We start from the raw sequence: 26,363 nt of genomic DNA on the forward strand, positions 1-26,363 counted from the left end.
CGGCAGCGGCACCGGGGGGAGGTGGCCTGGGCGTGTCGGTGTCTGTGCGCCTGCCTCCGCCCGCCCCTCCCGGCGGCACCTGCGGGGCTGAGCCGGCCTCTCTCGACTGGTCGGGCTGGGGGCGGCCGGCCTGGGCCGGGGGCAGGATGCTGGGAGCCCTGTGGAGCTTCCTCAAGCGCCACAAGAAGAAATGTCTCTTCCTGGGCACCTTCCTGGGCGGTGAGTGACCCGCCTCGGCCTCCCGCCCGGCCCCGCGCACCCCCCTTCCCCTCGTAGGAGGCAGGTGCGGGAATCCCCCCGCCCATAGAGCCGTGTCCCGTGTGTGTGTCTGGGCCCTACCCTGGGGGCGGGGGCGCTTTCAGATCAGGGCGCCCAGGGGCAGTGCAGAGGCTCCTGCCCAGCTCGGGAAACATTAGTCCCACCCCCGCGGCGCCCCCTGCGAGGGACTGGGGGGATCTCCCCTGGGTTGGAATCTGCCACCTCTTTGGCCAGGCCGTTCGGCTCGGCCTGGAGCCCCTGCGTGCCCGCTTCAGGAATATCGCAGAGAAATCATCGTTGGGTACATAGGGTGGAAATGCTTCGTCTCCGCTCCTTGTCCTAGGCTTTCTGGAGAAGCTTACACCTTGTAATTGGTGCGGCCCAAAACCTTTTGTAGTATTAACTTGAAAGGTAGTTTTAAAAATATAATCTTGTAACTGGTTTGGATAAGACAATTATGTGTTCCTATATAACTTTTGGGGGGAAATAACTTAAACTGATTAATTATGAATAATATTGGGATGCAAAATCTGTGTTTTTAAAAAGCACAGCAGACGGATCTGGCTTTTACATGGTAGTTATTCTTCGCAGTTATATGGAGAAGATGATGGCACAGTAGCCAGTGAGGCAACTCATATTTTAAAATATTTCCCTCCTGTTCCATGTTTATTTTCATAGTGATTGAGTTGTACTAAAATTTTACCAAGGACCATAATCCCCCTATTGCTGGTGGGGAAACTAAGAGGATCAGCTAAGGCAACCATATAAACAAAATTTTTAGGCTGTGCAACACATACCTTGAATTATTTAAGTTTTTTATGATAGCTTAACAAAATTCATGCTGCAACATTGGAAAGCCATTACATGTTTTGTATCATTCTTACAGGTACTAACTATTGCAATAATTCAGTAAGCTAGCTATGTATTTAATTGAAATGCACGTTTGCCATCACTGATAAAAACACTGCATGTGCTCATTTTAGCCCCTGTCATGAAAAATGCATTGTCTCAAAACTTAGTTAACCCAGTTGACAGACAGTGCCATTTATGCCACCAGGATGTTGAATGCACCTATACTTAAATGTCTGAAAACCAGGAAGTATAGAGTTACACACAATAATCTGTTCCTGCTGTGGGGATTTGTGCTAGTCTGGTAGTGTACCTAACAGTATGGTGCAGGGCAGAGGTAAGTGTGAGTGATACTCCAGATGGAGTCCTTAAGACAAGGGTTAGGAGCTGGTAATACCTGGCAGCAAGTGGTCAAATATAAGAACACTAACAGTTTCTTCTGCTGTACCGTGTGTTGTGTCCCCACAGTGCTTTATATTTATCTGGAAGGATAGACATCATCCGTCAAAACAGATTGGGACACAAACAGCATATCTACACTGCACTTGGGAGGTGTGATTGCAGCAAGCGTAGCTGTACCTGAGCCAGCTTTGACACAGTTAGATCTAGCAGGCCCTGCTCCCAGAGGGCATCTCAGAGCTATTGCTGCTTGTACCTGGGCCTCATCCCAAGAGGGAATCTCAGAGCCACTTGGCTAACAGCTCTGCCTTCCTTCTGTCTCCTCTATTCCCCCCATAGTAGAGCCCTGTAACCCAACGGACGTGACTACAAGTGTTGGGGCTGGGTCAGTTGGGGAAAAAACTGGACCCTCTGGGGGTGTGGTGGGCTTGGCACAGTAGTGACTGCCTGCCCTGCCCCCGCCAGCTGCCTGCAGTGCAGAGTGAGAGACTGTGAAGGAGTCAGTTCAGCAAGTGGTGGCAGACAGCAGGCGCCAGTCACACAGCCACTGTTGCAAGCATCCATTGCTGCACTGACCCTATGGACAGGGGGTGGCTGACTCAATTTTGGGGGAATGGGTCGGGGTCGGGTCGGCAAATGGCTCGGCCCTCTCAGGGTTGGGCCAGGTAGGCTCGGGTCTGAGTCAGATTTAAAGATTAGGGCCGAGCAGACCTGTACCTGTAGGAATGTAAGGGCCATGGGAAGGAAATAAAATGAAAACCTGTGGGCTATGAGGAGCACATCTGCCTGCTGGAGAGAGCAAGGGGGAGTAGATGGGAGCCCCATACTTCATATTCCACACTTCAGGAATAGGGTAGAGATAGGGGAATCTGCAATATAGGAGGATTACTGAAGTGGAGATGAATACAGCTTGACATAATAGCTCTGAGACACGTGAAGTGACCCACTTATCTCAGTGGGTGTTTTCCCTTTCCTAAAACCTATCCTAGCCCCTTTTGTGAAACACCAATTTTAAGGACAGACAATCACTATGCGCAGGTCAGTTTTAGAGCAGTTTGAATATTAAAATCAGCTTCTTACTGGTGGGGCAGGGGGAGGGAGGAGCCTGTGTCTGAGGAACCCCTTGACAAAATGACTCCAACTTACACCCTAACTCTCTCTCTGTCCCTGACATGGCACAGAAATATTATGGTGGGGTACACTGGGGCAGGCTCATATCTTTACTGTAAAGATAGCTAGATTGACTAAAGATTTTCAGCTTTGAGTGACATTTAAGTACTGTTTGGGTTTATAATAGTAACCTGCTTACTCTTTCAAATATTTTCTTTGTAGTCTCTGAATCTTGATTCAGTTGGAAAAAAAAGTGTAGATTTGTATTTACAGCTTTGTAAGTGCACTGTAGCATCAAGAGGAATTTTGAGTCGAAATCTGAACTTCTGTGTACTGTTACGTGATTCTCTCTTCAATGAGAAGAGCTGTATAAAGAGAATTAGTGTAGAAAAACACAGTATGTAGTCAAATAGCAGTGATGCTTATGGTAGTAGTGGTAATAATACTTTCACAGGCCTTGGGTGGCAGGCCAATCCTCTCCCACAGACAACCTGCCAACCTGAAACGTATTCTCACCAGCAACTGCACACCGTACCATAGTAACTCTAGCTCAGGAACCAATCCATGCAACAAACCTCGATGCCAACTCTGCCCACATATCTACACCAGCGACACCATCACAGGACCTAACCAGATCAGCCACACCATCACTGGTTCATTCACCTGCACGTCCACCAATGTAATATACGCCATCATATGCCAGCAATGCCCCTCTGCTATGTACATCGGCCAAACTGGACAGTCACTACGGAAAAGGATAAATGGACACAAATCAGATATCAGGAATGGCAATATACAAAAACCTGTAGGAGAGCACTTCAACCTCCCTGGCCACACTATAGCAGACCTTATGGTGGCCATCCTGCAGCAAAAAAACTTCAGGACCAGACTTCAAAGAGAAACTGCTGAGCTTCAGTTCATCTGCAAATTTGACACCATCAGCTCAGGATTGAACAAAGACTGTGAATGGCTTGCCAACTACAGAACCAGTTTCTCCTCTCTTGGTTTTCACACCTCAGCTGCTAGAACAGGGCCTCATCCTCCCTGATTGAACTAACCTCGTTATCTCTAGCTTGCTTGCTAGCATATATATACCTGCCCCTGGAAACTTCCACTACATGCATCCGACGAAGTGGGTATTCACCCACGAAAGCTCATGCTCCAAAACCTCTGTTAGTCTATAAGGTGCCACAGGATTCTCTGTTGCTTTTACAGATCCAGACTGACATGGCTACCCCTCTGATACAAAAAAATTGTACTCTAGTAGGACTTGCATACCTCCAAAACAGCGTATTAAAGACATGAATGCTTTGGATACATAAATGTCCTCCAAAACATCAGTTTGGCTGGTAGTCTAGGAAATTTCAACATTCTAAGGTTAAGGTGGTTTTCATGTCCAAGCTCAAGTACAATGAATATAAAAATAACATTAACTATTGATCAGTTGGGGAAAAGTTATTTAAATCTGTCAATGTCATGACATAAAACAAGTGCTCAAAGACTTTTTAATAGAAACATAGCAGGAACAGTCCAGGAGTACCCCTGAAGTCTGGAATCTTGTCTTTGCCATTAGTCAGTGCTAGATGTTTCAGTCGACAGTGAACCTCTGTATAATGTCCTCTGCCAGTTGTACCATACTACCATATTATAAGGTAAGGGGAGATTTCTTCTTGATCCCAGCGGCTGGGTGTCTTAGGCTCTGATCCTGCAATGTGTTGTATATAGCAGACCCCTGAAGCCAATAAGGGCTTGCCTACACTTGAAATGCTACAGTGACACCACTGTAGCTCTTCAATGTATGCACTCTCTGTAGCGATGGGAGGGGTTTTCCCATCAGTGTAAGTAATCCACTTCCCCAAAAGGCAGTAGCAAGGCTGATGGAAGAATTTATCCATTAATTTGCACTGTCTACACCCGGGATTATGTTGATTTAACTGTGTCGCTCTGCAGCATGGATTTTTCACACCCTGAATAACATAGCCAAGTCTACCTAACTTTTTAGTGTTGACCAGGCCCACATGTGGTTGATAGCCATTGTGATTTTCATCCCAGTTAGAGACTCATCTACACTTTTAGATGCTGAGGAATTTATTTCTGACTTTTTTTGCTACCAGGCCCATACGAATATCTAAACAAAATATTTTTGTCTAAAATTGAGCTATCCATTTTATTTTCTTTTGTATCTCTCTCTTTCCCCCTTCTTTGGGTTTTATGCATTTAACTTTTCTCACTCACCCTTTAGTTCTACCACACTCTTGCATTTGTGTCTGCTTTTCATTCTCCAATCTTTTTAAATATTTGTTGTTGATACTGCAGTAGCACCAAAAGCCCCATTGTCAAATTGTGAGGAATCTCTGCTTGGAAGATTTCGTCCATAAATTCAAAGCATTATATCTGGCATTTTATTTTCAACTTGAAGTTCCAGCTTTTAATAGTACTGTGGAAAAATTCCACCCAAAATAGTTGAGACCCAGATTCTTGAAAAAGCATATGATGATGTGGTTATGTTAAATATATAGAGAGAGGTCGGTAGTAAAACAGAACAAAGGGGCAGAAGTAGGAGGAGCTTAATGACATTTTGTAAAGTCGCTTGTTATTTAAAAAATATATATATCTTTATAGGAGTCTACCTACTGGGAAAATACGGGCAGAGGAAAATTAAAGAAATCCAAGAAAGAGAAGCAGCTGAATATATTGCCCAAGCACGAAGGCAGTATCATTTTGAAAGTAATCAGAGGACCTGCAATATGACAGGTAAGGCAAGCAAATACATTTTTCTGATGAGAAGAATCCTTTGGGGATTTATACAATATATTTAAACCAACAGTATGGAAGGAGAAAACACAGCAGCTAGTTAGAACTCAGAAGCATCAGTGTTGAATAATTGTCTTATAAAGGCATAGTTCAAATAGTATTATTGGGCTCTATAATAATATAGATAGATTACAGTTTTTGTAGGTTCAAGATTCTCAAAAGTCCCTAAGCAATATCTTATTCAAGAATAAAGTGGTCGCCAAATTAAAGGAATGGGTAGATTTACAGCAGGCCACCAAGAGTAATAATATAAACAAATTCTCAATAAGTTACATAGAATTAACTTGGCAGATAACCTTTAGTACATCCAGTAAGAAACTTTGCAATTTAATAATTCCCTAACTTTGAAGATAGACCAGTAAAAAGGTGGAACACTAAGGTGGTGGTGATTATTCTTGTAATACAACATAATCTGTATCTTAGAGATGGGGAATTATTTATTCAGAAGTGGTTCAAGGTTATTTATATAGCACAGGGGTGGAGCAGCATTTTTTTTTTTTCACCCTTTGTAGTGCATAACAGCTCCTTGGGTTGCTGAAAGTGATTGAGGATGTCAAGGGTGCTTGGGAAGCAGTCTGGACTTCCTTTTTAACTTAACAGAATCATAGTACTGGGTTGACTGTACAGAGGAAATTAGGTTTTATTTATCCTGCTCATCCACCACAACTAAGTACCATCTTTGAGGTTTTTTGTGTTTTTTTTTCTTTCTGTGTGCATTATCATTATATACTGTGTATGTCTGTCTTTCATTTTATCCTCCTCCTAACAGGACAGGAATTTGGCGCTGAGATCTTCAAAGATAAAAGGAAGTTGGCTCCCAATATCCCTTTTATGTGTTTCTTGTTTTAAATATAAAACAGATCTCGCATATATGCCGCATCCTTCCTCTTTGGAAACAAGCTCAGTGTTTTCTTCTCCACTGAAGAAAGACAAATTTTAGTTTTGGGTCAGCTACAATATACATTTTAAGATTTTATATATCAAATCATTAGATATCTCCTACTTGTATGTAAAAATAATGACACGCAAGAGTGGCACTAACAATTTGTGTGCAAGTTGGCATCCTGAGCACTTTGTTTGTGTTGGGTTCTGTTCTATTATTTTCCTTCAGTTTTTTTTCTTTCAGATACATAAATCCTTGAGGCAGCGATTGTCTTCTTTTGTCTGTAAAGTACCTGGTATACTTTTGAGTTCTACTGCAGCATAAATTATAATAATTTAAGCCCTAAGAACTATGTATTTGGTAGCTTGTGTGTCGTAGTACAGTATTCAGTTGTGAATCAGCTAAAAAGAGGAAAGATGCCCCAGCAGTTGGGGTCCTAGCCTAAGATTTGGGAAACCTGAGTTCAATTCCGTGCTCTGCTACCGATTTTCTCTGGGATCTTGGGCAAGTCACTCAATGCCTCAGTTTCCCGTGTGTAAAACAGGGATATTATCACTAACCCATCTCCCGGGGCATTGTGAGGATAAATGCATTAAAGATTGTGAGGCACTCAGATACTACAGTAAGGTAGGCTATTTAAGTACCTGAGAGAGAAAAAGGATGACTTCGAACAAAAGTCTAACTTGACCAGCCAATTAAGCCTGGCACAAAATGTAGCCAACTTGGGAACTAGCCTGGGGGTGAGGTTTATAGACCCATGCACTTGACAAACCTGGCAAATGCAGACACTAGGAAGTAGGAAATACTCTATCTGGAGCTGTTGTAAAGGCTGTTACTAGACAAGCGGAGCAGGCTCTGATATGAGCGGTTAGATGGGCTGATGAGAATTTGTTTCTTCCTGTGCAAATAGGAGTTCTCAATCAGTAAACAGAACAAGCGAGGGCTTTTTTGAAGCAGACCATCCCTTTGACTTTACATACTGTTAAAGTGACTTAGTAAATTTGACTGCAATGTTTCTCTTTTGATGTAACCTGAAAAGGGCCTGCCTTAACCTCTAAAAATAGTGGTAACAGATGGGTAGTGGCCAACCGAGTTTGATTTCCGCAAGACTTATTGAATTATTGTTTGCTTTTGTTAAACTGTGATTGAAAACCTTAGATCTTATGGTCATGCTATAGTATACTTTCAGCCCCTTCTGTGCATCTTGTCTTCCTTCCAGTCACACACCCCTACCAGGTGTGTTGTAAATTAGGAAACAAAAATAAATATTCTTAACTATTGGAGGGGAGGTGGGTGGACACACTTAGGCTGGCTGTTTTTCTTTGTTTACCAACTTATTTTCTTTTAATGATAGTTCTGTCAATGCTTCCAGCACTGAAGGATGCCCTAATGCATCAGTTGAATTCTGAAAGCCTCACATCTCTACTGAAAAATAGGTAAGAATGTTTTGTAGATTGTCTTAGAAACTGTGCAAAGTGATTTTTAGTAACAAATTTTCCCTGATTTGGGCTTTAAGTGATACATTTGCAGTTTAAAGAGCCTGAGAGATTTTGATTCTCTAGACCCTTGAATCAACAGTCTATTATGGTATTTGTTATATCACAATAAAATGATTATTTATTAATTATGTAGTTTCATGTCTATGGCACTTCATCAACATTAGAAGAAAAGACCCTTGCCCTACTGCACTTAATCTAAGAAGTGGTTCCCAGATTTATTCCACCGCTTGTGTAGAGAAAGCCCCTGGGGGGCTGGGCCGGTTTGTTTTCCTGCCGTGTCCGCAGGTTTGGCCAATCGTGGCTCCCACTGGCCACGGTTCGATGCTTCAGGCCAATGGGAGCCGCTGGAAGTGGCAGCCAGTAAGTCCCTAGGCCTGCACCGCTTCCAGCAGCTCCCATTGGCCTGGAGCAGCAAACCGCGGCCACTGGGAGTCACGATCGGCCAAATCTGCAGACACGGCAGGTAAACAAACCGGCCCAGCCCACCAGGGGCTTTCCCTGCATGAGCAGCGGAACAGGTTTGAGAACCACTGGTATAAGAGCTCTAGCTTCAAGAACTTATGTGGAATTCCTGCTGAGGAAGTGCTTACAGGCCCCGTGTGAAACAGGACAGTGTGTCTTTTCAATGAGTTACTTACACTGAATTTGTAAATTTCTGTAATTTTATCAAGGTCAGGCATGAAAAGTATGCATGATAGTTTTCGAGTTCTAATCTTGTGGAAGAAGTGAGCTATTAGAAATGAATTTAAAGTAGAACAGGTAGGGGGCATGTCCTACACTAATGAGTAATGCACGGTTTTAGGGACATACCTCTACCAATTGTGGTGGTGGGTTTTGCGGCTGATATTCCCAACCCATTGAATTTAGGCTACTAAACAGCCATCAGGTGGCAATGACTTCTTTACATCTGATCTGGTGTGTATTGGAACTAGTGACTTAGAAAAGGAAGAACTACATAGCCAATTCTGACCTATCCAATCCCTTCATTACTATCCAAAGATGCTGTCACTTACATTAATGCCACAAGGAAAGCATTGTAGCTACTAAATTTCACCACAGCAACTTAATTTTTTTTTTTTTTAAAGCAACTGGAAAGACTTTTTCAATAGTTCAGCCTTAATGAACTGCTTAACTAGTCATTGTCTTATTTAGTTACATTAAGTTGCTAATTTTTTAATGCTATTTAAAATGGTTATCAGCCCCTAAGAAATTGACTGATAGTAGATATTCTAACAGAGTCTTAACTGTAGTTGTTAGCTGCCAAAAAACAGTGAAAAACACTCTACGTTATTTCAGTGCTGATGTGTTAATTTTATACATTGTATTAAATCAGTAATTTTGTCACAGTAAACTATGATTTTTAAATGGAAATGTATTGAAGAAAATTTTAAGTAAATTACAGAGTCCCTTAATTATGCATATCAGTCAGGTTTATGTCCTGAACTAATCAGCAAAACAAGTTTGGCTACTGCCCTGGGTGTCCTTTGCTTTAAGGCAAAGATGCACAGTAGCTGAAGTCATACTGTAGTGTGTATTCTTGAATCAAAATTGATCTGTTTCATCTAATAGGTGATTATTTTGATAAGCCTGCAGGTCAAAATGTAAGTGAGCTCTGAGACGGTAGTGAATGGAGTTGGTTTTCTTCATGCAGTGGCAGTGGTTGTGGGAAAGGGCAAGCCAGGTAGTAAGGTAGTTTTGTTTTTATCTAAATTTCTGAATTCAGATGTTACATGTAATGGCTAATCTCTTATGGAGAGAGCTGGGCAGCCAGGTCACAGATATTAAGACCATCTGGAATTCTGCACAATAGCATGCAAGCATGAATAATCTTTTGGGATCATGATGCAGGTTAGGGTACGTTCTGATCAATTGCCTCCATTTAGCTCACTGGTGCAGAGGAAGCATTGAATTTCGTTTTGCTTGGTTATAGGATTGTAAGTTTTGTTTTTGTTTTGTGTGGGGGGTTTTTTTTGTGTATGGAGAGACAGATCATGAGATGAAGTAACTGACTGGATTGGGTATAAAGCTAGAGTTTTTCAATTAGCTACGTATTCTTGGGCTCTGCCCAGAGATTCAGGGATGCTTTCTAACCTTCTCCTCTGGCGGAGATAGATCAAACTTCTTTAGTCCACGAGTGGTCATTTCGACTGAAGGAGGGAAAGAGAGTACATAGCAGGCAGATAGAAAAGACCACCGTTTCCTAACACTACTGTCTTGTGCCATATAAAGGAGCAGAAATGGAGATTTCAGTTCTTGATGTCCCAGAGGATACGTCATCTTTCTGATATTTCAGTGTGTTAAGATTCTGCTATGCCTTAGTAAGTCTGCTGAAATATGAAAAGCTAGACACTTTTTTTTTTTTTTAGCATTGTTGTGGAAAACAATTCTTCAGTCTTCCTAGGAAACTGACTCTGAGAAGAAGAAATATCAGATAGGAGCAAGAGTATTCTGTTTCCATCTTGGTCTCCTTTCTCACACTAGCACAATCCTGGCCGTTGTGACCAGAGAAGTGGTCTGCCGCTGTATTCCTTGCTCAACAGCTCCCATCCTCTAAGCTACTCTTTTACAGTGTCTTCCCTAGTGAACAACTCCAGTGCTTGCTTCTGCTGCTAATTATGGCTTTCCAGAGAAATAAGAGTAAAGTTGATGTGATCCTGGTAAGTTTTGCTGCCTCCCACAGGCTTCTGAGTAGCAACAGTGCAAACTGACATGACTGGTCAGTTTTCAGTCTTCTGTCACTTGATATTGGAAGTGTTTCCAGAAGCTTAAAACGGCCACATCAGTTTCCACTGAAAGATTATCTTTATAATCACAAGCTCTAGAAACAGTTTTTCTATTTAGATGAAAACAGATTCTGCAAAAGTTGGTGGCATTGGTTCCTCTTCCCCATCCCATTTGGCATGGAAAGTTTTGTACTCATTATATACAAATAGACAAGTATATTTTCAAGCCCTGTAATGTGCTGGCTTAAAGGAATGCTCTAGTGTGTGTGGGTTTTTTAATGTAGGATTTTCTTTCTCTCAATTTTTTTAAAACATAGTTTTTTAAATAGTTGATATATTTTGCAAAACAGAATAAAGTAAGTATGAGTTTCTGTTACATATGCCATAGTATTCCTCTCTCTTCCTTAATGTGTGTCTCCATCTGTCCACCAAAGTCATAGATTTGATAGCCTGTTATATTTCATTCAGTCTGTTGTATGATTTCTACTAGAGAACTGAGCAGTTGATTGATATTTTAAACAATACCAAAATCTGTGTGTTTCTTCTAAAAGGATGAAAATACCCAGAAGTGTTGAGAGCCAGACCTGTGAAGAACAGTTAATTGGGGATCAAAAATGATCATTTAAATTTTATTATTTCACTGGAATTTCTTGCAGCCTGACTCAAGAGTAGATCATTGTTTCCTACATAAAAACAGTGATATTTATGTAACTTTTCACACCAAGGAATTACAAAATACTTCCCACATTATTTTCAGGGATCATTTCACACAGCACTGAAATGGTATCATCTCTGCGGTGAAACGCAACAGCCATTCTGTATCCGCAGTGCTTAAAGATAAGCATGGCTACATGAGGAAGAATTAAGGTTATAAAAAGGGTTAAATTTGGCCAAGACATTGGAGATAACATGCCTGGTTTAAAAAAAAACAAAAACAAAAAACGGGGATGGCATTTTCTTTTCCACAGGTGTCCCAGAGGATACATCATCTCTCTGATATTTCAGTGTGTTAAGATGGTGCCATGCCTTTGTGAGTCTGCTGAAATATGAAAAGCTGATCAGTTTCATCTTTCAGGCTTCAGTTTCATCTTTAAAAACCATCAACTGTGCTCCCTAAAGCCAAACTTGGCAGTGGCTGGACTTGGAAGAAGGAATAGGACCACTGAGACTCTGGTTCTGTAGTGCACTGCACTGTGCCCACCCAGAGCCCCATTAAGTCAGTGGGGCTCCAGGTGGGTGTAAGTGTCTGTCTGTCTGAGAAACAAATGATAGGATCTGGGCCCATGTCACCAACACCACTTTCTGTATCATCAGGGTTTTCTCTTTAAATACTGACTCACTAAGGTTATAAACTCAGACCAGATAATAGAGCTACAGAATCCAGATGGCCAAAAAAATTAATCTGGTACATGAAAGTTGTTCTGAAAAACCTCTAGGATTTTGTAGTTCTTTATTATAGACACACTTCTTTCTGAACTACAAACAAATGATGTTGGACACAAACTTAACTACAATAATTTTTGTAGTTATATAAACTTGCCTTGCAGCACCGTTATTTCATTTCATTTCATTTCATTAATACTTTCTAGTATCTTTTTGAATGTAAATGTTTTTAATATTTTTCATTATTTCTTTCTCAACAGGCCACAAAACAAGTTAGAAATATGGGAGGATTTAAAGATAATAAGTAAGTCAAAATGAAAGATTTTTATGTACATATTGTAGCATAATAAACCTGAAAAAAAATCTTCTTTTTCTTCTCCTTTAGAATATACATATCCATTTAAGTGCACAGGAGTGGGTTGCTGTTGCTTCGGCAAATATTGATTATACAGTCACTATTCTACCACACTTCATAGCAACATTATACAGTAGCAGCTATCACAGAAAGGTGCTACGAATAAGAGTTTATATCTCTTTAGAAAGTCATAGGGTCAGAGGCCAAGCTGAAGTATCTCACTGAGTCTTGGAAGGCTGTAAGACCCTCATGAAAATCTGAGAAGAGTGGAATAACAATGTAGAAATATGCATGCCACGTCTTCTGCACCATTGTGAAAAATCTCCAAAATAAGTGCTCAAAACTACTGCAATAGGCGCAGCATAAGAACCCGAACAAAAAAAAATACGTCATTGCTACTAAAATGTTGGCCAGTTGTACATATTATCAGCTGTTGATTTTGCTGAAGCCCAGGCTTATGACAGAGTCTCATGTCATTGTTGACGTATGAGGATTCAGCAAATGCTGTAGTTGAACACATATATGTGAGGTCAGACCAATGTGAGAATCGCAAACACAGTTACATGTGGGACAAACAAGATTGTCCATGACCAGGGCAAGCTGTTGTATCCTTGCTCTATAGTGTTCGGATTTTTCACATAAGATATTAAGGTGCCTTGCTTTAAAGCAGTTAATGACAACATGACAAAACTGCTGCCACCTTGCTCTGACATGGGCTGTTGCTTCCCAATTGCTGGGTCAGTCTGTCATGTTTTCAAGTTTTTTAGTGTATCTTTATATTATTTGTACTTTCCATCATTAAACTGGATATATTGCTTTAGCTGATTATAAAGTATGGCCTTGTGTAGTGAGCTGGCCTATGAATAAAATACCCAGACCAAGGCAGCTGAACTTTTCTGAGCATGCCTTCAGTGCCAGACATCAAACAGTGATTAAGGATTTCAATATTGGGAATCTCGTCCCACTCTTTCATACTGCAAACAAACTGAAGACTGAGCACATAAAACTAATCAGGTTACATAATGTGACAGCAATATGTTGCCTGTTTCTTACAACCATATAAAAGCATTATAAGTATGACTGTCCAATAGACATATAGCTTAGATGCTCTGTCACTCCATACGCAATATGATAGCATTCCAAATGCAAACCTGGCCTTGGTTATGCACTGGGTACTCTCATAACCAATTATGGTATTTGGTGATGGCATACTCCCTAAGTAGCAAAACTTTTCCACTGACTTGAGAGGAGTGTGCTATCAGCTGTTGATTTTTTTTTTCTCAAGTTCCATAGTAACTAATCATACCATTGGAGCCCCTTGTTTCATCAGTGTATGTGTTTTGGGGTAGAGGGAAAGGAAAGGATGCCATAGTGTATTGTGACAGACCCAGGCCAGTGGGATACAGGAGTGTGGTAGAGGGCAAATATACTGGTCACTGGATGAGTAGTTTTCTGTTCCCGGAGTGACTAGAGTAGGGGCTGCACTGGAGTAATCAGGAACCTGCTAGAACCACTTAAGGCAGACTGGCTGCAGGTGTTCTAATCAGCCTATCAATGCAGGCTAATCAGGGCACTTGGGTTTAAAAAGGAGCTCACTCCAGTCAGGGAGGGAGGGAGGAGCTAGAGGAGAGGAAGTGCGTGTGAGGAGCTGGGCAAGCGCAGGAGGTGAGACGACTGAGGTGTGCTGACTGAGGACTACAGAGTACAATTGTTATCCACCAGGAGGAAGTCCTGTGGTGAGGATAAAAGAGTGTCTTTCGAGGGCATGGAGTAGGCCAGGGGTTGTCGCTGTATGCAGGCCGTTCAGAGCACTATGCAGCTGCTCCACAGGGCCTGGGCTGGAACCCCAGGTAGAGGGCAGGTTCCCCCCAAACCTCCCAACTCCTGATCAGACACAGGAGGAGTTGATCCAGACTGCGGGGAAGATCACTGAGGTGAGCAAATCTGCCAATAAGCGCAGGACCCACCAAGGTAGAGGAGGAACTTTGTCACACTATACATAGCTGAATAGTTGTGCAGTGAGATACCATTGGACCAAGGTTGAATACCCCTTCTTGACTCCTAGTTACTATGTGTTCTGTTTTTTTTTCTCTTTGCTTCATCTTCCACTCCTGTTGGTTCTGTTTCTCTCTTCTACAGCTCTCTTATATATGCTACTTTGTCCATCTGGTCCCTTCCTCCTCCTTCCCTGTTTCCTAGTCCTTTTCTTCTCATGTTCATATTGCTTGCTACTCAGGCAGACTTACTGCCTAGTTGCCTCATTACCCTTCCATCCAGACATCCTCTCTTGCTAGTGGCTGGCTTCTCCAGTGCCAATGCTGGTTCCCGTTTCCTTTCTTAAGCAATATCAGCCCCTACCGTAGGTAGTTAGCAGGCTCTTTGTTATGCTGCCTTTGTCTGAATTGCATGATGAAGTCTAATATAGTGTTCTAAATCTGTTTCCATGGCCTAATGAAGAATGGAACTTTCGATACAACACTCTATTTTGCATTTTTAATTAGTGCAATAAAACAGATCAGCTGGAAGGGCATATAGTTCAGGTAACTTGAGCAGTATCTTTTCTTTTAGCAAATTATTTTAATAGTGTAATTTAGCATGTTGCTTTACAGTGAATGATTGTGAATTTTATTAAGCATTTTAGCTATCACTGCTATACATATTTAGACTTATGTGATCATCTTGGTTGTGAACTTTCTTTGAGGGGTGTGTGATCTAAGAAAAGCAATGACATGAAAAAATGACTGTAAAAATGAAAGTTGATACTTATTGAGCTCTGGAGAATGCTCCCCTTTGCCCTCCTAGTGATATAACTTCAAAATTATTTCCTTTATGCTCTTTAAGGTTTTACCAGAAGCATTGTAGCTGTGTATAGTACATGTATGCTTGTAGTCCTTCTGCGAGTCCAATTAAACATTATTGGTGGTTACATCTATCTGGATAATGCGGCAATCTGCAAAAATGGCACAGTAAGTATTTATTCATGGAAATAAATTATTCAGTGAGAGATGAAAGGGTATAACCAGGAGTATTGGGATGAAATTATGGAAAGGAAAATTTAGGCTGAAATTGGGGGGTGGGGGCGGGGGTATGAGAACTCTTCTGGTATTAGTCTATGGAATAGTCTCTCAATGGAAGTAGTGATAGTCCTATTGCCTGAAACCCCTAAAACTGGGCTGAACAAAATACTAATAACCTTATCTAACCCCCTTTCTGAGCAACACAGGTCCAAATTGAGAGGGTTATTTGTTATTAAAGACCCAAGTAAATACACACTTATCTTATTAATTTTTCTGAGATATAGTAATATCAGTATGGACAAATCAGCCTGTGGTAAGTAATCCAGATGCAGGATTTTCGTGCCCAGTTCCTCCCAGCATATAGGCAGGCTGCCCCAAGTTACAGTCTCCCACAACTGAAGAAAAATTATGGTTGGCTAATTAGAACACTATCTAGTCACGATTTCTGACTCCAGTTGTCCCTTAAGGCTTCCTGGCTGGATGTTCTTACTGGTGTTTCTAGATCATGGAAAACAGCTAGCAAGGTAGCAGATCTGGTTTTCTTTTCTGTGTTGTGGCTGTCACCAGCAGGAACAAATGGATCCAACTACGGTGTGAGATAAGATCTCAGTGAGCTACTGGATGGCTGCTCTAAAAGCGTGAGATATGGGCATTAATAGTTATCTGAGTGCTCCTCTGTATTGGTAACAGCTCCTTCCACTTTCCTTTCCAGAGGAGTCATGAAGGGACATGGTGGCCTCTAGAGACAGGCCTGGGGGCTTATGAGGATCCACTTTCCAGTCAGGCAGCCAGAGACAGGGCCAGCTCCAGGCACCAGCACAGCAAGCAGGTGCTTGGGGCGGCCAGTGGAGAGAGGCGGCAATTTAGCAGTGGGTCCCTCAGTCCCTCTTGGAGGGAAGGACCTGCTGCTGAATTGCCACAAAAGAATGAAGCAGCGGCGGTAGACCTGCCGCTGATTGCAGCACCCCACCCCCACCCCCCTCCGCTTGGGGCAGCAAAAACACTGGAGCCGGCCCTGGCCAGAGATGGTGGAAGTCAGGGTCCAGCTGGTAAAATCTGAGGTGGTTTTTGGGCAGGGAAGCGTAGAGAAAGAAGCACTCTCTGTTTCTGCCATCTTCTGAGCAGTGGAGTGGATTGGCAGGATCCAGTCTGAGAGGTTGCCTTGGAGCAAAGCAGATGGCCTCTGCTTCATCTCCTGAGAATTTGTTTCACCACAGAGACTTTTAAGGCTTTTGTGAGACTTGAGTTGATGTTACCCCATTCCATGAGAGTGACTTTCCTGAAGTTATCTGAGGAGCAGGAAGGTGGAGAGCGGGCTGGTTCCAACTCTAGCTTCCCCTCATCAGAAGAATTCCTATCTGAAGAAAGGGTGAACGAGAGATGAGGTTTTTCCTGCCACTAGGGATGGAGAAGTCATCCCTACAATACAGTGGAGGGAAAAAATCAGGGAGTTTGCCTGCAGAAAGCTCTTTCTGGAGGACAGGTAAAAGGATCCTTTAGGATGGAAGGAAGCAGAAGCCATAGCCTGAATAAAAGGTCTCCCTTTTATTGGAGAAGGGGGAATGGCTGAGAGAGACTTGTCATCTCCCACCTCCAGCATGTCTGCTTGTGAGCTCCTCTTTGAGTTTATTTCCTCTGGAGGTTCTCTTCTTGGATGTCCTAGGACACACAGGAGCAGTCCTGCTGTTCCTCAGAGTCCCCAGTGGGGCAGGGGTTGCTAAATTAGATTGACTGCTCCCATCTTTTGCTTGGGCTTGTGTGAAGCAATTCTGCACAAAGGCTGGGAGAGGAAGGCATAGGAGCAATTCTGCACAATGACCTGCTAAAAAACGGATGTGCTGCAGAAGACGTTTTTAGCTCTTCTTCCCAATTGTCCTTTGAGGATGTCTTTGTCCTGCCCTGTTCCATGCTGTGAAACTACTGAGGTCTGGAAGAAAGATGGTGCCTCACCAGTGAGGCAGAGTTGGGGAAGCCGTGTATGATATTAGAGGGATCTGGGGGAAACCCACCTATGGTGTTGGAAGGACTTGGGAGAGGAAAATCCACATCCAGAATTACTACAACCTGCACGAAAGCAAAGGAGGAGGACTCATGCATTAATCTATACTAGAGGCTGGCACATCATTAAATTGTTTTTTTTTTCCTTTACAGACACCTCTAGCTCCCCCTGAAGTCCAACAGCAATATTTATCAAGTATTCAACACCTTCTAGGAGATGGTATGACACTTATAAACTACTATTTTTATATCATGCCATTGTATGCAATATTTCAACAAATGAGACTTGAATAATTTTTGGTACCCTTTTTCTGCCCATAGGTCTGACTGAGTTAATAACTGTAGTTAAACAAGCTGTGCAGAAAGTGTTTGGAAGGTAAAGGTGACTGTTTTTTTTTCCATCTTTTCCATGGTGGTTGCTTCCAAATAGTGTGTCAGGGATAAAAATATTAAAATGAGGAAACTTTATGATTTGCAAATAGTATCTGAAAATACCTGATTTATCTATTAATGTGCATTGGCAGGCTTAGCTTGTTGCAACAGATTTCTGGGTTGATCAATATCTAAATATGGTGATTGTTGTTTGAATGTAATTTTGTCACAAGCAAATAAATGAAATGTGTGTTATCAACTCTGCAATTAACATTTTAGTCCTTTATTTCCACAGTGTTTCTCTTAAACATACTCTGTCTCTTTTGGAGTTGGAGCAGAAACTTAAAGAAATCAGAAAGTTGATAGAACAGCATAAAGATTTGTCCCACTCCGATAAGATTGGATCTAGATCTCAGTTGTGTCATTATATGATGCCAGATGAAGAAAACCCATTAGCCACACAGGTACTTGTATAATTTTATGTGCATCATTTTTGTTCTATTTTGTGCACCACATTATTGTTGTAGCATGGTAACTGTACCCTTAATGAGAACTTTTGCCAGTTACTTCACATTAAGTCACATGTCTTGGTTTCTTTAATCTAGGCAATGTAATTAATAGACTAGAACAGTTAAGAAAGACTTGCTTTTTATTCTAATCTCAATTTCATCCTCCAGCATGGCGAAACAAAGGTTAGAGAGAAGAAAAAAACTTCAGTGGCAATCAGTTGTTTCACTAAAAGAGTGTTTCAAACTTCCTGAAGTTTACTAGCATCATAGTTACATATGTAATCCACATCTCACACTGAGAGGAGATTCAGCTCTCAATTTGATATAAAACTACTTTTAAGGAATAAACTTTCCCCATCTCGTGTTAAATGACGACTAAACATGAACGTGTTGAATTATTCAACTTTAGAGGGCCAAGGAGTAGAGAATATCTCGCTAAGTTACTCTGTTTCCCAGTAAACTTTCTGAAAGGAAACAGCAGTGATAAAATTAGTGAATGCTTCTGCGCGCACAGAAATTATAAAGAGACTTGATGATCATGATTTAAAACTTGGTTTCCAGTTGAACATTTGTTACAATGATTTTATTGTATTACATTTTTGGTTTGACTTCTCTCCCCTTTCCCTGTTGCTCTTACGTTTGCACCCTTATTTTTGGTCATTCATAGGATGTTCACTGTGAGGCTACCTACCCTTAGCACAAGGAAGCCTTGTCTGTGCTTGCCATGGGTCAGCTCCCCAACCTCACTGGCCACGGATAACACAAGCACTGCCCTCTTGGCCTCACTGTCACTCTATGGATTAGTGATTGGCATACCCCAACTCCGAAGATCTCCCAGCATCTCCCTGGAGTGTCCAGCCCCTGGTCCACTGGACACTCGCAGTATGTTCAAATCCATTGCTTCCTTCAAACAAATGGTACACTTCAGTTTACCACTTCCACCTCACATCACCACTCTGTTTTACGCACAGCACTTAGATATCTTTATAGTGAACTCTAGTACAGTAGAACCTCACAGTTACGAACACCTTGAGAATGGAGGTTGTAACTCTGGACAAAATGTTATGGTTGTTCTTCGAAAAGTTTACAACTGAACATTGACTTAATACAGCTTTGACATTTTACTATGCAGAAAAATTCTGCTTTTAACCATCTTAATGTAAATGAAACAAGCACAGAAACAGTTTCCTTACCTTGTCAAATCTTTTTATATTTACCCTTTATTTTTCTAGTAGTGTATGTTTAATACAGTACTATACTGTATTTGCTTTGCTTTGCTTTTCTTTTCTTTTTTTTTTTGTCTCTGCTGCTGCCTGATTGCATACTTCCAGTTCCAAATGAGGTGTGTGGTTGACTGACCAGTTAATAACTCTGGTGTTTGTAACTCTGAGGTTCTACAGTATAAGTCTATTTAACAAAGCATAGAGATTCAAGTAGCAGCAAGCAGTAGTAGTGGAAACAAATGGTTACATATAAAATAAAATCATAATACATGTTCTAGTGCCTAGACTTAATTAAGATGATAGTCTCATGTCTAATAAAGTATTGCTCACCCAAAATCTTTGTAGCACAGGCTAGCTGCAACACTTTTCATGAGACTAGAACACTGTCAGTTTGTTTCGTAGGTGAAGGATTCGGTATGTCTACTTCCACTCCAAGATATACTGGAAGAGAGATACCTTTGTCTTTATTCATAAACCAAACACCTTCCCTACTGTTTGTTCTTGTAGATTTTGCAGGCTCTCAGTCCATACCTGATTCGTTATGCATGTAGGTATATAATACACAAAACGCAAATGGCCATGGAGATAGGTGTCTTGCCTCTTGCCTGAAAGGAACATTCCTGAGATACGTCACTGTCTGGTGACCTGCCTTAATTCCAAGACACTGCGAATATAGTTTTCAATATAGCTCCATAAATATCTATACATACATTTTGCAATGATGATGACAACCAGCGGGCTACTACTTGCTCTTGTTAGAGATTTCAAATGCCACCATCAGTCAACTACAGATTTCTGACCCAGGGGATCCCTGTAAAGCACTTTGCACCCCCTGTGCACTCTACCAGTTGGAACCAAGCGGTTCCTGGGTCACTTACTCCCATTTTACTAAATATCTGAAATGAACGCTAGGTCATGTGTATTACCAGCCTGGTTCTGCAACAGTGACTTCAAAACCACACCATTATATTTGTAGTCTAACTGTATTCCGGTTGTTAATGGAGTTCCTATTAAATTGGATGTTTTGTTTGCTTTTTCTAGGCCTGTGGACTTACAGAAAGAGATGTTGCTACTATTAAATTACTTAATGAAACCAGAGATATGTTGGAAAGGTATAGAGATAACCTGTGCTGTAACCTGTATTAACATTAAAATCTTTATCATAATTGTAATTTTCATATATGTACCTACGGTGGTGGTGGTTCCCCTCATAAAATTTGACCCTTAAATTATTAACAATATATTAAAATTAATGAGCTAAAGGCTTTTAGGCTGCCATTTTCAAAAGTGCCTAAGGGGATTGAGTGCTCAAATTCAGTGGGATTTGAATACCTGTGGGATTTGAATACTTTTGAGCCTTTTTGAAAAACTAAGGTTTAGTTTTTAAAAACAGAAAATTCTGATTAATCACTGTAAACATTACTAGAAATATACTTGCAAGAAGTAATCTTGCAATGACAAGCTGACATGACAGGTCTTTTCCCCTCTCATTTTCTGTGGTTCTACAATAATTTGGCCAGCTTCTTTGTTAGATCAATGTAAGTCCAGACTTGTTTCACTGAAATCAGTGGCTTTCCTCCACTTTTACTCTTATGTAGAAGTGCAGAAATTTGGGCTTATTTTTCTTTCATATTCCATTTTTAAATGGATTCCAATTGACACTTTTTTTGCTGGGTTTTAGCAGTGCATTAAATGTTCTTTTACAAGGGAATTGTAAAAGAGGGATTTTGCATTAAAAATGTTGACAGACATTGAACATTGATGCACTGAACTATGGACAAGCTGTTCTTTTAATTGATCTTCTACAGGTCTTGGGGATTTTATTGCGCCCATCACCACAATATCTTAGCACTAAGTAAAGATTATTGAAGTTCTAGTTTTCCTAGATCAGTGATAAACGCTTTAGAATGCTTGATCTGCACTGGCTTTTGTTCAGCCTACAGGTGGAGTTCAATGTGTTAGTTATAACTGTAAAGATCTAAATGGTTTGGGACTTGGTCTCTCTCTGTGGTGTACTGCCACAATTGAGAACAGCACTGGTGCTCAGGATGGAATTGCCTCAGTAGAAATGAGAGGGAACTGCTGGCCTGGTGTTTTGTGCCTTTTTTGGAATTTAGGTCTGCCAGAACCCATACTTGTTAATCTTCTGGACATGCTGCAAATGCCATCTGTTTGGTGAGCTGAGGAAGATGAATTTATGAGCAGTCCTTTGTCTCTGTTGTACCCTTTAATTTATGGGATACACATCCATATCGTTGGAGGGGTGCCTATCGGTGTATTTTTAAAATATGAAGAACTACATATTAGGAACCAGAACAGCAATTTTTAAAAACTTTTTTTTTTTTTTTACAGCCCAGATTTTAGTACAGTTTTGAGCACATGTTTAAACAGAGGATTCAGTCGGCTATTGGACAATATGGCAGAGTTCTTTAGACCCACTGAACAGGACCTATGTCAGAGTGGCCCTGTAGATAGGTAAATGTTACTTTGATGGTATTTTATGTGTTTTCTGTCTTGATTATGCTTTTGACTTCACAGTAAACTCTGAAAATGGTAATAGATTCCATGGCCCCTGTATAAATGGATGTAACTGGTGATGAGAAGAATTATAGCACTTCATAAAGAAACATGGATTTTAATCACTTTAGTGAGGTAGAGAAATACTAGCTTTGCCATTTTACAGGTTAGAAAACCGCAGTATAAGCTGTGATTTGACTAAGGTCCCACACAGTCAGTTGCAGTTCTAAAACTAGAACTTTGGAGTTCTTGGCTCTCTATCCTGTACTTAGTGTGCTAGAGCATGCTGCCTCACTAATTATATCCTGATTTATTTAGAATTTACTCTGGTGGTAGCAACTATTGGAACAATGGGAGGTGATACTTCAGGGAAAATACCAAACACACTGGGTGGAAGAGAGAGTTAGTTTTGGCAGACAAGTTCTTCATTTTGTTTTACTTATATTTCCAGATCTCGTCAATAACTGGCATGAAATCAGTCAGGAGTTGCCATGCCTCTCCCCCACCAAATACATGTAGATCCTGAAGTTCTTCTTTTGCATGGTGTATTATTATAACGAGCTATTAAAAAATCAGGAGTCTAGTGCCTCTTCTAATAGACTGCTTTCTTTTTTATTTATTTTTATAATTCTTTTAGCAATAATTTTTACAAACTCTGAGTTCAGAGTCCTACAGGTGATCCTGTCTAGCCACTGGGCCAGACTCATCCCTCTTGTGGCTCCATTGTCTGTTTTAATCCTCTACAACACATTCCATCCTCCTTATAAAGCTTGGTTTTAGCACTCTTTCTGACATGAAGTTTCACTCTATTCCAGATGCTTAGTTTAACCCCTTCTGAACTATGTTCCATGTATAATACTGTCAGAGTACACAGCACTGTACAATAATTGGAGTGTGTTGAATACAGAATAGGTCCTTCCTGGAAGAGTAGACGCTGAAAGGCAAAGTGGATTTCAAAAAACCTCCACAGGATAAACACAGAATAATATGGGGTCATTTTATAGCTGAAATACTTAACAGAATAGATACATTGTGGGCATTTCCAAGGGAGCTTGACTTAATAGCGCATCCCTTATAACACACTCTTTATGCCCTGATCCTGCAATGGGGACCATATAGGCAAAAATGTGCACCTAGTGAGAGCCCAGCTGGTTTCAGAGAGGCTCTACATGTATACAGGTATCTGCTTACAAAGATCTGTCTCAGTGCAGGATTGAGCTTTAAGGCTGACCGTGGAAGGGGGATGTGGAGGGGCTTTATTCCTTTGTTATATTTAGTAGTAAGATGAAAGTGAAAGGTTGTGTACTTTTTGGGTGAAATCCTAGCTACACTGAAATCAATGACAAAACATCTTATCTGAAAACCCCACACTCATCCAGTTCTAAAAAATGATTTTCAGATGAGAAAAACAGATGATCATTGTCAATAACAAAAAAGCAGAACTGTGATTTATTTTAAAATGCTTGATAGTCCCCTTAAGTATCACTTATTTACATTAATACAATTACTGTAATTTTTTATTGCTATTAATTTCCCATCTATACTACTTGATGCCTCACGCTACCTCCAATAGTATTTGGAAGGAGGATAGGACTGCAAACTGACACATCGCTAGCGATATAGTCAGTACAAACTTTGATTGAACTATAGTTCTTGCGACATGTGACACACCTATGTTGTTGAATGGAATACAGTCACCAACAGACCAGTTGCTGCTTGTTGTGATTGTTCTCTATATTTGTGCTTTTTAACAGAAGACCTGATAAAGAACAAATAAGTAAACTTAAAACCACACACAATGGAAATCTGAAACTTACTCTTTTAAGGGTAAAAGAAATGGAAGTGACTTCTTCAGAGTTGTAGCTATCCCAAAGAGTTTATAATAGTTTTTGCAATATAAAAGGGAGCTTATGCCTGCCTCTTATGTGTTTTTATTCCTTCTAGTCTCTCCAGTGTCAGTCTTCCTTTGGCAAAGATAATACCCATCATAAATGGACAGATCCATTCAGTGTGCAGTGAAACCCCTAGTCACTTTATTCAGGTAAGAAGCCTTTGTACTTAGTATCTTAAAAGTATCCTAAGTCTGCTAAAATATTCATTGTTAAATGCAACATTATATCAAAACTATATTGCCCAATTCTCATGTAATGAGTTTTAGTTCACTTTCTTTTAAGTGGGAACGACTGGTGCCACTTTAGAAAAGGCTCCCTCTGCCTAAAAAAGGCCTTTCTCTCACTCATCCCTGCCACCTGCTGTTGTCAGTGGGAGGTAGGGATGGGGACCAGGCGAGAAGGGAAGGATGGTGGGAAATGGGGAATGCAGACTGATCTCTTGATCAGATTGCTTTGGCAATTCTAATCACAATTTTGGTTTTCAAATGTGACAAACTTTTTTATATTTGAGTAAAAAACTCAACACTTTCTGCTGTCAGACTCACACATGTTAAACGTGACAAAGTACTTCAGCAAGAAAAAGCGATGCCTCTAAACTACTTTATTTATTACTTCCATCTTCTTCCAGGACTTGTTGATGATGGAACAAATGAAAGACTTTGCTGCTAATGTGTATGAAGCTTTTAGTACTTCTCAACAATTAGAGAAGTGAACTGTGCATCAAAAGGAACAGATCATGTCTTTATATAGTACATCCCTTGTGAATACCAGGTGGGAATTTAAGGATTTGGGTTAATTTCATAATGGCATAGGATTGCTAGACCTTCAGAAAGTATATTGAAATACTTGGAGTGCACCCGCTATTGTTTATATAATAGAATCCTGCTTACAACACCTGATTAAAAACTTGTTCTTGTTGGAAGAATTACTGTTCACTAAGACTTTGCATTAAGAAGGTTTCAGCTGTATTTAATTAACTCATTTAGAACTACCTTTATTATACACAAAAGGCCAATATTAAGATACCTACAGTTATTAAAACTGACTTGCTTCAGATGTGGTGAATTTTGGAAGAAGCAATCTTTAATCATAAAACTCTAGAAACTGCAACCGACAGTAAGATGGGTGAAGTCAGCTTTCTCTCTGCTTCCCCTACAAAAACTTTAAAAAACCCTCCTTTCCTCAATACTATAAATGCCATCCTGGAGGATTTAATATTCCAGAGGCAAAAACAAAGTCTCTGCCAACTGATGCAGGTACCTGACCAAAGTTCTGGGTGCTTGCCTTCTTGCTGAAGACTTAGAATACAATGATTTTTAGAGGGTCTATTGTGTTTATGCTGTTGCTGAACAGCTATCAATGTACATTTGTAAATATTTTATCTTACTTTGTATTAATTTTGATCCCAGTACACTGTCTGTATTGCAATAAAGAATTTTAATGTAAAATTTGTGTGCAATAACTTTACCAACATAAAAGAATGTCGATACCTAAAAAGACCACCATTTTAAACTTTACATATATCAGAATAAATTTCTCTATATTATAGTAGTCTTGCATTCATTTTCATTAGTTTCCTGCAGAAACTTGCAAAGACTCGAAAAATATAACTCTTTGGCCCATAAGGTGGGACTCCTGGAGAGCAATTTACATGTACATATGGATTTATAGGTCCACACACACTTATTTAAAAACCCAGTCAGCATAAATAAGAGAAACTGCAGCAACCCTACTGACTCTAAGAATAGCTAAATGAACCACACAGCACAGATGCATAACATCAATTCCCCACTCAGACTTTTAATATGCCCATCACTATAGCAGAAGTGCAGATTTTGTAATTCAGGCCTGTTCCTATTCACAATCTCCTAAATTTTACAGAGTAGATAATTTTACATGTGAAATTTAGTTAAGATCTTGTGTTAAATTCCTCACCTATGGGAGCTGCTTGAAATACTTACACCTACATGATTTTCCTAGTCTAATGTTACTTGCAGCCAGTCAGACTAAAGCCCTGATCTTGAAAAGACTTATGCATGTGCTTAACTTGATATGTTGTGAGTACTGCTATTAAAATTAGTGCAGCTACTCAGTATGTAACGCTATGGATGTGCGTAACTCTTTGCAGGATTTCTGCCCAGGGTAGGATATACAATGGAATATAGATGATGAGTATTTCTGCGGTAAGATAGAAGCTACTACTGTCGTAACTTCCCTAGCTCTCTAGAAATGAAATGTGGCACTGAAGCTTCTTTACAGATGTCTTTGACAAAACAAGTTGTAGTGGACTTTGACTCTTCTGAAGGCTGTGAGAACAGCCTAGTTAATCTCTTCCTTGATTTAGAATTCTGCTTAGGCACTTATACCATGTTCAATATCACTGTCCTGTTAAGAATGGACAGCAGATGCTGAGTACCCAAAGATCAATTTTGATTGGCCAGTTGGGCCTTTTTGGTGTCACAGCTGCACACGGCCTCCTAGTCACTGAAACACAAATCTCTACATCCATTTGGTTAAGTGGGTATTGAGGAACAGATAAAGGGTGTCATAAATGCACAGCCC

The 26,363-nt window shown here is 40.6% G+C and overlaps 2 protein-coding genes across 2 annotated transcripts in view; one reads left to right on the plus strand and one right to left on the minus strand.

Annotated features, from left to right (window-relative positions):
* The first annotated feature begins 58 nt into the window (after nt 1–58).
* Nucleotides 59–25,249, plus strand: PEX3 (peroxisomal biogenesis factor 3). The gene is made up of 12 exons (XM_032794818.2): nt 59–219; nt 5,239–5,370; nt 7,668–7,749; nt 12,179–12,222; nt 15,115–15,239; nt 17,442–17,508; nt 17,610–17,664; nt 17,956–18,124; nt 20,434–20,504; nt 21,745–21,867; nt 23,854–23,950; nt 24,430–25,249. The coding sequence occupies exons 1-12, from the start codon at nt 147–149 to the stop codon at nt 24,511–24,513; spliced, it is 1,122 nt and encodes a 373-aa protein (XP_032650709.1). The 5' UTR covers nt 59–146; the 3' UTR covers nt 24,514–25,249.
* The window catches only part of FUCA2 (alpha-L-fucosidase 2), a 32,250-nt gene continuing 24,764 nt past the window's right edge, over nt 18,878–26,363 (minus strand). Inside the window, exon 7 of the mRNA XM_032794791.2 lies at nt 18,878–19,073. Within this exon, the coding sequence (XP_032650682.1) occupies nt 18,963–19,073 (111 nt within the window). The 3' untranslated portion in view covers nt 18,878–18,962. The remainder of the gene's footprint in view (nt 19,074–26,363) is intronic.

Source organism: Chelonoidis abingdonii, chromosome 3 (genome assembly GCF_003597395.2).
Source record: "Chelonoidis abingdonii isolate Lonesome George chromosome 3, CheloAbing_2.0, whole genome shotgun sequence".
NCBI classification, from domain to species: Eukaryota; Metazoa; Chordata; order Testudines; family Testudinidae; genus Chelonoidis; species Chelonoidis abingdonii.

What these genes read in the sequence shown, in the direction of transcription:
- PEX3 (XM_032794818.2), top strand. Translation starts at nt 147, where the DNA reads ATGCTGGGAGCCCTGTGGAGCTTCCTCAAGCGCCACAAGAAGAAATGT. An exon ending in GGAGGATTTAAAGATAATAA is followed by an intron (nt 12,223 to 15,114) that starts GTAAGTCAAAAT and finishes ATGCTCTTTAAG; the next exon opens with GTTTTACCAGAAGCATTGTA. An exon ending in CCCCTAGTCACTTTATTCAG is followed by an intron (nt 23,951 to 24,429) that starts GTAAGAAGCCTT and finishes ATCTTCTTCCAG; the next exon opens with GACTTGTTGATGATGGAACA.